At 31.8% G+C, this 11,902-nt stretch overlaps 2 protein-coding genes across 2 annotated transcripts; one reads left to right on the top strand and one right to left on the bottom strand.

Annotated features, from left to right (window-relative positions):
• The first annotated feature begins 720 nt into the window (after positions 1-720).
• LOC131605821 (uncharacterized) lies at positions 721-1,590 on the top strand. Its single transcript, XM_058878131.1, has 2 exons — positions 721-1,417; positions 1,496-1,590. The coding sequence occupies exons 1-2, from the start codon at positions 721-723 to the stop codon at positions 1,588-1,590; spliced, it is 792 nt and encodes a 263-aa protein (XP_058734114.1).
• Positions 1,591-10,703: 9,113 nt separating this feature from the next.
• On the bottom strand, positions 10,704-11,507 carry LOC131605820 (uncharacterized). Its single transcript, XM_058878130.1, has one exon. It carries the CDS (start codon positions 11,505-11,507, stop codon positions 10,704-10,706), a length of 804 nt encoding a protein of 267 aa, XP_058734113.1.
• Between the last annotated feature and the right edge of the window lie 395 nt (positions 11,508-11,902).

Raw genomic sequence — 11,902 nt, 5'->3', positions numbered from 1 at the left:
AATATAAAAAATAATACAATTAATTTTTTTAATTTTAAAATAAATTGAATTAAAATATATTAAACAACATTTATATAAATAAAATACTTTTAATTGATAAATTAAGTTAGAATGCAATTAAGTAAAATAAAATTACAATAAAGTAAAGTAAACGGTATTTAATTGCCACCTCGACCCGGTCGACATAATCGTTGGGTGGTTCCACAATAAGGAGGATGTCCATCTCTCGTACTTCTTCTACGAGGACTTCATCATTTGCAGGTTGACTAGAAGGACCTATCTCATATCCGCGAACATATAATTCTTCGACCATTTCTTCATTGATAAAATCAGTCGTTGTCGCACTGCCATAACTCAATCTGGTCCTCTCGTTATTCCAATCCTGTTGGGTGGTGTTATGCATTGAGGTTTGCATGTTGACATAGTTTTCTTGTGAAGAATTTGGGGTAAATTGTTGTGATTGAGAAAAAGGCATTTGTTGTTGGGGGGTTTGGTAGTTGTGGCATTGTGGTTGGTTGTAAGATGTAGATGGGTTATGTTGAATAGTGGTATGTTGCGTTTGGGTGTATTGGGGTGTTTGGTAGTGGTGTTGGTAGGTTGTGAGAATGGTGTTTGTGGTTGGGTGTATGAAGTATATGGGAGATAGGCATTATGAACCCACTACATAGTTGTTCAACAACTATGTTCTATCAGGATCATAGGCAACTTAGCTCTCACATAATGTGTCAACATTTAATGCCACTTGTTGATAAGGACCCTTCAACTAAGGTGAGCGTCTGTATCAGTGAGATTGTGTCTGAATTCAAATTTACTTCGTCGTACAAGAAAACATGGATTGCAAGGAATAAGGCTATCGAACAGGTATACGGTAACTGGGAGAATTCATACAATGAGCTGCCACACTACTTGTTAGCTCTCAAGAAATTTGTTCCTGGTACAGTGGTAGAAATGCAAACACTTCCCGTATACACAGATGACGGAACTGTTGTCAATGGAAAACAAATTTTCCATCGACTTTTCTGGGCATTCCAACCAAGCATAAAAGGGTTTGCATATTGCAAACCTATACTTCAAGTTGATGGTACCTGGTTATATGGTAAGTACAAAGGCACCCTACTAATGGCGGTTGCTCAAGATGGAAATAGTAATATCTTTCTAGTTGCTTTTGCTCTTGTGGAAGGGGAGACCGCAGATGGTTGGGGTTTCTTTCTAAAGAACTTTAGAATGCATGTAGCCCCTCATCCTGGCTTGTGTTTGATTTCAGACAGGCATGCATCAATTGAAAGTGCTTACAATAATCCAGAGAATGGTTGGCATGAGCCTCCATCTGTACATGTCTATTGTATCAGACATATCGCACAAAATTTCATGAGGGAGATCAAAGACCGTACCCTCCGAAAAAAAGTTATCAACATGGGTAAGTATATATTTCCTATTATTATGTTTGATAAATTATATGTATATGTTAGTAACCAATTTTTTTTGTAATAATCAGGGTACGCTTTGAACCAACCAACATTCCACTACTACCGAAATGAAATTGGTATGGCTAATGGTGATGCTTTAAGATGGCTAAACAATATTCCATAGGAAAAGTGGACGAGGGCATTTGATGGAGGTCGGCGTTGGGGTCACATGACAACAAACCTAGTGGAATCGATGAACTCGGTATTCAAAGGAACACGTAATCTACCTATTACTGCATTGGTGCGTGCAACATACTATAGGATGGGAACACTATTTGCTGAAAGGGGTGCTAAGTGGAGTGCAGTATTGAGTTCTGGACAAACATTTACAGAAAGTTGTATGAAGGTGATGAAAGAAGAAACGGCAAAATCCAGCACACATCAAGTAAGAATATTTGACTATAACCATAACACTTTCAGTGTGAAGGAGACAATGGACCATGGTGAAGGAAAGCCTATGGGAGATTACAAGGTAAAACTAAGAGATCTTTGGTGTGACAGTGGAAAGTATCAAGCTTACCGTGTTCCTTGTTCACACGTTATTGCTACATGTTCTGTGGTGCGCCAAGACGCTTATGCTCTACTGTCCGACGTTTACAGAGTCGCAAACTTATTCGGTGTTTACAGCACAAGTTTTCCATTACTACCATTAGATGAGTATTGGCCCTCCTTTGAAGGAGATCAAATTTGTCACAATCCATTGATGCGGAGGAACAAGAAAGGCCGTCCGGTGAGCTCACGTATTAGAACAGAAATGGACAGGTATGATAAGTTGGAGAGAAAATGTGCGTTATGTCGTCTTCCTGGTCACAACCGAACTAATTGTCCAAATGTTGGAACCAGTAATAACTAGTGTTTTATTTTGTTGTTAAATTGTATGCACCATTATTAATACAGTGTTTTCAATGATTTAGTGACGTTTAATGACAACATAGATTTTTCGCATTTAACTTAAATAACATTACAATTACGACAACACAGATCTTTCGCATATAACATAAATAACATTACAATTACGACAACAATAAACATCAACATTCAAATTCAACAACATTAGTTGATCTAAACAAACATAATTACCAAACACATCAACATATCTAGGAGATTACCACCGTCAACACAATATCATCGGGTCCTAACATCATCATGAGGACACAAGCATCATTTACCACGGGCCTCCAAGAACGAGTTACTCCATTTGGGCCAAACACTTTAACCGACCTTTCAATTTTCCTAATCTTTTCACCCTCAATGATGTGCTCATCTAACCAGCGGAGCAAGTGCCTCTGAAGATGCTCAAAGGTCTGTGTGTTCCAAAGTGTGATCTTCATCGGAGGCTTTACTGCCGAAAATATAACATGTGCATCTCTTTTCATCATGGGAAACGTTGGAAACATTGTGGCAGTGGTGAGTGTTCTGAGTACCAACTCAGAAAGACAGTGCTATTTATAAGGACAATGTTGAAATATAAAATAATAAAATAATCAAAAGCTCCGCCCATTGCAGTGGCGGATCTGAAATTAAATAATAAAATATTATACGCTCCGCCCATTGCAATGGCGGATCTGAAATTAAATAATAAAATATTTAAAAGCTCCACCCATTACAGTGGCGGATCTGAAATTAAATAATAAAATATTTAAAAACTCCACCGATTGCAGTAGCGGTACTGATAATTGCAGTGATAGACCAGTATTTAAAATTTATAATATATATATATATATATATATATATATATATATATATATATATATATATATATATATTAAAATAAATTTATTAAATAATTGAAATTTTTATAAACATGTTGTAAATTAAAAATATATTTTATTATAATATTTTTAATTTATTATTAATTATAACATTTATTATATTATTTAAATTTGTTATTTATTTAAATTAAAATTTAAAAAAAAAATACGTTTAAACTGCTCCGCTCATTCAAAGGGCGGATGTTCATAACAAAATGCAAAGCTCCGCCCATTCAAAGGGCGGATGCACTATAAAGCTGTTTTTTTTTTTGAAAACATGGTAGTTTGGGATTAATTTTGAAATGTATGGTATAATGGATATAAACTTCTAAAAACATGGCAGGACAGTAAAAAATTCATGAACGTAATAACTTGGTATTATGGGATCTTCTGCTAGTTGGGTGGTGAAATCCATGACGGGCCTAAACAAATTTTAAACAGTACACTCTATTAGAGTGCCTTTTTATACCAACCTCAAATTTTGAGAAATTAACTCGCTACTCTCAAATTGTATCGAACACTACTCAAATTCAACCAAAAAGATTATATAATTTTTGCGAAACCATTTTTAAAACTCATTCAAATGAAACAAAATTTTTAAAATCTCTCGTACGATATCAGAAATTTCAAGGATCTATCGGAAGTTCTTGAAAAAGTGAGTAATTTATCAGAAATGATAAAATTGTCATAAATTTATACTAGAAATTTCAAAATCTTTCGTGTGATACCAGAAATTTCGAGGATCTATCGGAAATTCTTAAAAAATTGAGTAATTTACTAGAAATTATAAAGTTGCCATAAGTTTATACCAGAAATTTTCGGAAATGTCAGAAGTTATTATGAAATTTTCAGAATTTTTTACCAGTAATTTTAAAAATTTTGGATTTTCTTAAATCCATTTGTATCAGAAATGTCTGGTAGTTCAATTTATTTCTTTTTGAAAATTTTCAGAAATTTCGTAATGTTTAGATACTTGAAAATCGACCTTCGCTTATTGATTTTTGTCATTATATCATTTTTGTAAATCCGTTTGGAAATTACTTTTTGGAGAGTTTTACACGTGTCGTAGAGAAAAACATCTAATCGAATTAGAGATCTGATTGTGAAAATTCATAGAAATAATATAGGTTATATTTTAACAATTTATCTAACATATTCAAATCCTTTCTTTAATATAGATTTTATTTTCTTCTAAGTCCGTTTAGGAATTAGTTTTTGGAGCATTTTACACATGTCATAGAGAAAAACATCTGATTGAATTAGAGATCTGATTGTGGAAATTCGTAGAAATAATATAGGTTATATTTTAACAATTTATCTAACATATTCAAATCCTTTCTTTAATATAAATTTTAGTTTCTTCTAAGTCCTTTTGGGAATTAGTTTTTGGAGGGTTTTACACGTGTCGTAAAGAAAAACATTTAATCGAATTAGAGATCTGATTGTGGAAATTCATAGAAATAATATAGGTTATATTTTAACAATTTATCTAACATATTCAAATCCTTTCTTTAATATAAATTTTAGTTTCTTCTAAGTCCGTTTGAGAATTACTTTTTGGAGGGTTTTACACGTGTCGTAGACAAAAACATCTAATCGAATTAGAGATCTGATTGAGGAAATTCGTAGAAATAATATAAGGTATATTTTAACAATTTATCTAACATATTAAAATCCTTTCTTTAATATAAATATTAGTTTCTTCTAAGTCCGTTTGGGAATTAGTTTTTGGAGGGTTTTACACGTGTCGTAGAGAAAAATGTCTAATCGAATAAGAGATCTGATTGTGGAAATTCGTAGAAATAATATAGGTTATATTTTAACAATTTATCTAACATATTCAAATCATTTCTTTAATTTAAATTTTAGTTTCGTCTAAGTCCGTTTTGGAATTAGTTTTTGGAGGGTTTTACATGTGTCGTAGAAAAAAACATCTAATCGAATTAAAGATCTGATTGTGGAAATTCTTAGAAATAATATAGATTATATTTTAACAATTTATCTATCATATTCAAATCCTTTCTTTAATATAAATTTTAGTTTCTTCTAAGTCCGTTTGGGAATTAGTTTTTGGAGGGTTTTACACGTGTTATAGAGAAAAACATCTAATCGAATTAGAGATATGATTGTGGAAATTCTTAGAAATCAAAAATCGATTCTGACAAATAGCATCATTGTTCTATTTGGGAACTAGAATTGTTGATGTAAATTTTTGACACGGTGATACAAACTGCTCTGATGCGATTGCGTATAGTGGACGTACAAGATTAGCAAGGTCGACCCAAACAATTTGGAGGCCCTGTTCTATTTTAAAATTAAGCCTTTAATAAATAAAAACACAACAAATTAAAAAAAAAATCGCATTTCATTTAAAATTGTAAATCAAATTAAATATATCAAAATAAAAATGATATAGATGTACTCCCTCCGTTTTTTATTATAAGTCATTTTGGAAAACAATTTTGTATTTTAATATAAGTCGCTTTACAATTCCAATGAATAATTAATGCTATTTTTCCTATTATATCCTTAAATATTTATTATTTTCTCTCCTTTCAATTATATAAATTTATCTTCCACATTTCATTAATGAAGGATAATTTTGTAAAAACCTTCAGAATTTCTCATTTTCATACAACAATTATTATTTTTCTTAATCTGTGTGAAAAGTGTAAAACGACTTATAATAAAAAAACGGAGGAGTATTATATAAAAATTTGACTAATTGAAGTTTAGATTTTTTACATTTTTTTACTCTTATCTTTTTTTCATTTATAGAAAAATCATACCATTTAATAAAATGAAATAATTCTTTGAAATTTTTGATAACATTAATAAGGAAGTGTTCTATTTAACCAACAATGAAAAATTACAAATTTCAAAGGTCTTATAACTATTATTTCAAATTTATTAATGCTCAATTTACAATAATAAAATATAAATCTTTTTAAATTAACATTTTAAAAAGTTTTTTATATCCATAAAAGATAATATTGAAGAAAAAAATGGACTAATTTAATTGCAGCATTAAATTTTTTTTTAAAAAAAATACATATGTGTTAAGAATAACTAGATATTGAACCTAACTTAAGTTGAATTTATGAAGCCAACTATGAAAATGATGGAGGAAGTGGAATGAAACTTTTCTATCTTTCAAAGTAAAACTTAGTGTGTATTTTACATTTACCAAAGAGGTGTATTTATACTAGTGGAGAAATTACTATTATAATTAGTATCACTATTCTATCTTTGACAAATTATACATCACCAATAATTTGTCATTACTATCCTAAATTTGACTATTAGATAGAAATTTCTAAATAATAATAATAATATTATTTATGATTATAACACCCCCCCTTAGAAATATCTATCATGGTGCTCCTTTGAAACCTTGTTGAGGAGAATCTTACGGGAACATACGTTGCCTCGTTAAAAACCTTATAAGGAAAAATCCATTGGGATAAAAACCTTAATAAGGGAAAAAGAGTGCAACATTATGCTCCCCCTCAAAAGAACATATACAATTAGCTCTTTTTCTAAGATCTCTAAGATGGCGCATTCCAATATTTTGCACATGCTTCTTGAAAATCGATGTAGGAAGTGCCTTTGTAAATAGGTCTGCCATGTTATCACATGAACGAATATATTGAATATCAACCTCTTTATTTCTTTCAAGTTCTTGTGTGAATGAGAAAAACTTGGGAGAAATATTCTTGGTTCTGTCACTTTTTATGTAGCCTTCTTTCATCTGAGTAACATATGCAGCATTGTCTTCATACAGAATTGTTGGATTATTATCAATTGGTAAACCAGACGCTCCTTGAATATGTCGTGTTACCAATCGTAACCATCTACACTCTTTGCTTGCTTCATGAAGGGCAATTATTTCAGCATGATTTGAAGAAGTTGTTACAAGTGTTTGTTTTTGCGATCTCCATGATATTGTAGTGTTACCATATGTAAATATATATTCAGTTTGTGATTTAGCATTATGTGGATCTGACAAGTACCCTGCATTTGCATAACCAAGCAAAACTGATTTTGTATTGTTAGAATAAAACAAACCAAGATCAGATGTACCTCGAAGATATCGAAATATGTGCTTTATTCCTTTCCAATGTCTTTTTGTAGGGCATGAGCTGAATCTTGCTAGTAAATTTACTGCAAAAGCTATATCTAGTATTGTATAGTTAGCAAGATACATGAGTGCCCCAATAGCACTGAGATATGGTACTTCAGAGCCAAGATCTTCTTCATTACCTTCCTTAAGTCTAAATGGATCACTGTCAACATTGAGTGTTCTACCCATCATTGGAGTGCTCAAAGGATTTGCTTTGTCCATGTTAAACCTTTTCAATACTCTTTCTGTATAATTTGCTTGATGTACCAGTATACCATTTTTAGTATGCTCAATTTGTAAACCAAGACAGAACCTAGTTTTTTCCAAATCTTTCATTTCAAATTCTTTCTTTAAGTAATCTCTTGCTTCCTTAACTTCTTTATTAGTCCCAATGATATTTAAATCATCAACATAAACAGCAATTATTACAAATCCGGATATTGTTTTTCTTATAAAAACACAAGGACAAGTAGGATTATTCTCATAGCCTTCTTTAAGTAAATATTCACTTAGTCTATTGTACCACATGCGCCCGGATTGTTTTAACCCATACAATGACCTCTGCAACTTAATTGCATACATTTCTCTAGGTTTTGATGTCTCATGCATTTTAAATCCTTCTGGGATTTTCATGTATATATCAGTATCAAGTGATCCATATAAATAAGCAGTAACAACATCCATAAGATACATATCAAGATTGTTAAATACTGATAAACCAATTAAATAACGAAAAGTAATGGCATCCATAACAGGAGAATATGTTACCTCATAATCAATTCCTGGTCTTTGGTAAAAACCTTGTGCAACGAGACGAGCTTTGTATTTGACAATCTCATTTTTCTCATTTCGTTTTCTTACAAAAACCCATTTGTACCCAACAGGTTTTACACCTTTAGGTATAGCCACAATAGAGCCAAATACTTTTCGATTATTAAGAGAATTTAACTCAGTATCTATAGCATCTTTTCAATTTTTCCAGTCATGTCTATTTTGACATTCATTCATAGTTCGTGGTTCTGGATCATCATTAATAATTTCACATGCAATGGAAAATGAAAATATTTCATCTATATTCATACCTTTTCGGTTCCACAAATTTTCCGTATCAACATAATTAATTGAAATCTCAAGATCATTATTATTTCTAGTTTCACTATCAATGATCTCATTTTCATCATCTTGTGCTTCTTCGAGAGCACGCTTTTCAATTTTGGACTTATCATTATCTAGTGTCTTTTCAAGATCACTTTCAATCATATTCACCTTTTCTACTCCCTTTCTTTTTCGGGGATTTTTGTCTTTGGATCCCATAGGCCGACCACGTCTCAAGTGTGCCTTAGATGTACTTGCTTCATTATTTTGATTTGAAATCTCAATCCTAGTTGGGACATTTATAGCCGGTACATGTGACTTTGTCACTCTTTTCAAATCAGTAAATGAATCTGGAAATTCATTTGCTAAATCTTGTAAGTGAACTATTTTCTTTACATTTTCTTCCCACGATCTATTATATGGGTCCAAATGTAATAAATGAGGTACATGCCATATTATGTCATTTTCTGATTTTTTATTCTCTCCCCCTAGAGTTGGAAATATTGTTTCGTCAAAATGACAATCAACAAATATTGCCTGAAAAACCTCACCCGTTAAAGGTTCAAGATATCTAATAATAGATGGTGATTCATACCCCACATATATACCTAACCTCCTTTGAGGACCCATCTTTGTGCTTTGTGGTAGTGATATTGGGACATATACTGCACATCCAAAAATCTTTAAATGAGAAATATTTGGTTCCTTACCAATTGCAAGTTGATAAGGGGTATGTTTATGATCAGCACTTGGCCTTAGACGGATGAGTGCTGCAGCATGTAAAATTGCATGACCCCAAACAGTAACTGGTAGTTTAGTTCTCATTATTAATGGTCTAGCAATATATTGAAGACGTTTGATTAATGACTCAGCTAAACCATTTTGTGTATGTACATGAGGAACATGATGTTCAACAGTAATACCAATTGACATGCAATAATTATTAAATGATTCAGATGTAAATTCACCAGCACTGTCAAGTCTAATTTTTTTTATAGTATAATCAGGAAATTGAGCTCTAAGTTTAATTATTTGTGCAAGAAATTTTGCAAATGCCATATCACGACTTGATAACAAGCATACATATGACCATATACTATAAGCATCAATTAATACCATAAAATACCTGAATGGTCCTGATGGTGGATGGATAGGTCCACATATGTCTCCTTGAATTCTTTCAAGAAATGCAGGAGATTCTGTCTGAATCTTTCCTGGTGAATGCTTTGTTATTAGTTTGCCAAGTGAGCAAGCTTCACATGGTTTATCATCTTGTGTAAGTTTTAAACTTTTCAATGGATGACCATGTGTACTTTCAACTATTTTACGCGTCATTGTTGAACCAGTGTTACCTAAATGGTCATGCCATAAAATCACAATTTTGGGATCTTCTTTTACTACTAAATTGCATTCAATTTTATGTATATATGTGTAATGTAAACCAGAAGGCAATTTTGGTAGTTTTTCTAAGATTTTCTTCTTTCCCAAAACATTAGAAGTAATACTAATGTATTTCATATTACCTTCAGTTGCAGTTTCAGTATCGTATCCTTGACGATATATGTCATTAAAACTCAACAGATTTCTCTTTGATTTTGGAGAGTATAAATCATTGTTAATGACAAATTTTGTCCCATTTGGTAATATGAACATAGCATTACCTGTTCCTTTAATCAAATATGCAGGACCTGAGATTGTATTTATTATACATTTAGTGGGATTTATTTCAGTAAAATATTTCTTACTTTTGAGGATTGTGTGTGTAGCTCCACTGTCCGGAATGCAAATGTCTTTGACATGTTCCATGTATAACCTTCTTAAAATAGACATAAGATTAAATAGAGTAGATTAACAACATATTTAACTTTATTATTTCATGCAAACATAAGATACATCTTAACAACATACAAATGCTTAAGTTGATACATATTTCAAATATAAAACAAGCACACCAAACATTATTCAAAATACATATTTTAAAAAGTTACTTAATCAGTTTCACCTCCAACAAGTCAGCAGTCTTAAAATAGGTATTATTGTTTCTGGGTTCAATCTCATTAAAATTCACTTCTTTTCCCTTTTCTTCAACATATGCCATTGGTCTTTTACACAAGTGTTCTGGTGTTCTACACATCTTAGACCAATGGCCTTTCTTTCTGCATCTGTAACATATATCTTCATAATTCCTTGAGGGACCTTCTTGAATATACTTACCCTTTCCTTAGCGATTCCAATTATTTTGGTCATATCTGGGGGATCTATAATTATTCATATGACCTCGTCCACGTCCTCTACCACGTAGTTTCGACCTTGGAAAAGGTTTCGACCATGATATCCTCCTTGATTTTGACCATCAAAACGAGCATGACCATTATTACCATCAGAACGAACATGACCACCACGTCTCTTAAGACAATTAAAGCCACCACGCCCACGATTAAAGGTCGTGGCATTAATTTCAGGATATGGCATTGTTCCTGTGGGTCGTGCCTGGTGGTTTTTTATAAGGAGCTCATTATTTTGTTTTGCCACCAGAAGAGCTGCAACTAAATCTAAATACTCAGTGTATTCCCTCATTCTATATTGTTGTTGCAATAATACCTGAGATGCATGGAAAGTTGAAAAAGTTTTTTCCAACTTTTCTTTTTCAGTTATAGTTTTGCCATAAAATTCTAGCTTTGCTATAATCTGGTGCATAGCAGAATTATATGCAATGGCAGTTTTGTAATCTCGGAACCTTAACTTGTTCCACTGATCCATTAATGAGGGTAACAGGACTTTCTTCTGATGTCCAAATCTTGCTTTAATTTTGTCCCATAAAATCTTGGGATCTTTAGCATTTGAGTATTCTGTTTGCAATCCATCGTCAAGATGGTGCTTTATTATTCTGTTAACTTTTGACTTTTTCTTTTCCATTTCTTCTGGGTCATCTGTTGTTTTTCCAGAATTGTCTCCTTCAAGGATTTTGTTAAGTCCCTCACATGAAAGGTACTCTATTAAATTGTTGTTCCGGGTTATGAAGTTCTCCCCAGTTATGCTTAAAATTTTGAATTGATGCTTAAGATTGGACATGATTATATCTAGTGTAGTAAACACTTCTGATAGAAACGATCGTGCTGATAACGTGTTAAGAATAACTAGATATTGAACCTAACTTAAGTTGAATTTATGAAGCCAACTATGAAAATGATGGAGGAAGTGGAATGGAACTTTTCTATCTTTCAAAGTAAAACTTAGTGTGTATTTTACATTTACCAAAGAGGTGTAGTTATACTATTGGAGAAATTACTATTATAATTAGTATCACTATTCTATCTTTGACAAATTATACATCACCAATAATTTGTCATTACTATTCTAAATTTGACTATTAGATAGAAATTTCTAAATAATAATAATAATATTCTTTATTATTATAACAATATGTGCATTTTAAATGCAACATTAAGTGTTTTTATTAAGGGTTA

The sequence above is a fragment of the Vicia villosa genome, linkage group LG5, assembly GCF_029867415.1.
Source record: "Vicia villosa cultivar HV-30 ecotype Madison, WI linkage group LG5, Vvil1.0, whole genome shotgun sequence".
In the NCBI taxonomy this organism is placed as follows: Eukaryota; Viridiplantae; Streptophyta; class Magnoliopsida; order Fabales; family Fabaceae; genus Vicia; species Vicia villosa.
This window is presented reverse-complemented; position numbering and strand designations above follow the sequence as displayed.

Excerpts from the sequence above, each read along its gene's own strand:
- LOC131605820 (XM_058878130.1), bottom strand. The coding sequence starts at position 11,507 with ATGTCCAATCTTAAGCATCAATTCAAAATTTTAAGCATAACTGGGGAG.
- LOC131605821 (XM_058878131.1), top strand. The coding sequence starts at position 721 with ATGTGTCAACATTTAATGCCACTTGTTGATAAGGACCCTTCAACTAAG. Across the intron at positions 1,418-1,495 it reads AAAAAAAGTTATCAACATGG|GGTACGCTTTGAACCAACCA; the intron begins GTAAGTATATAT and ends TGTAATAATCAG.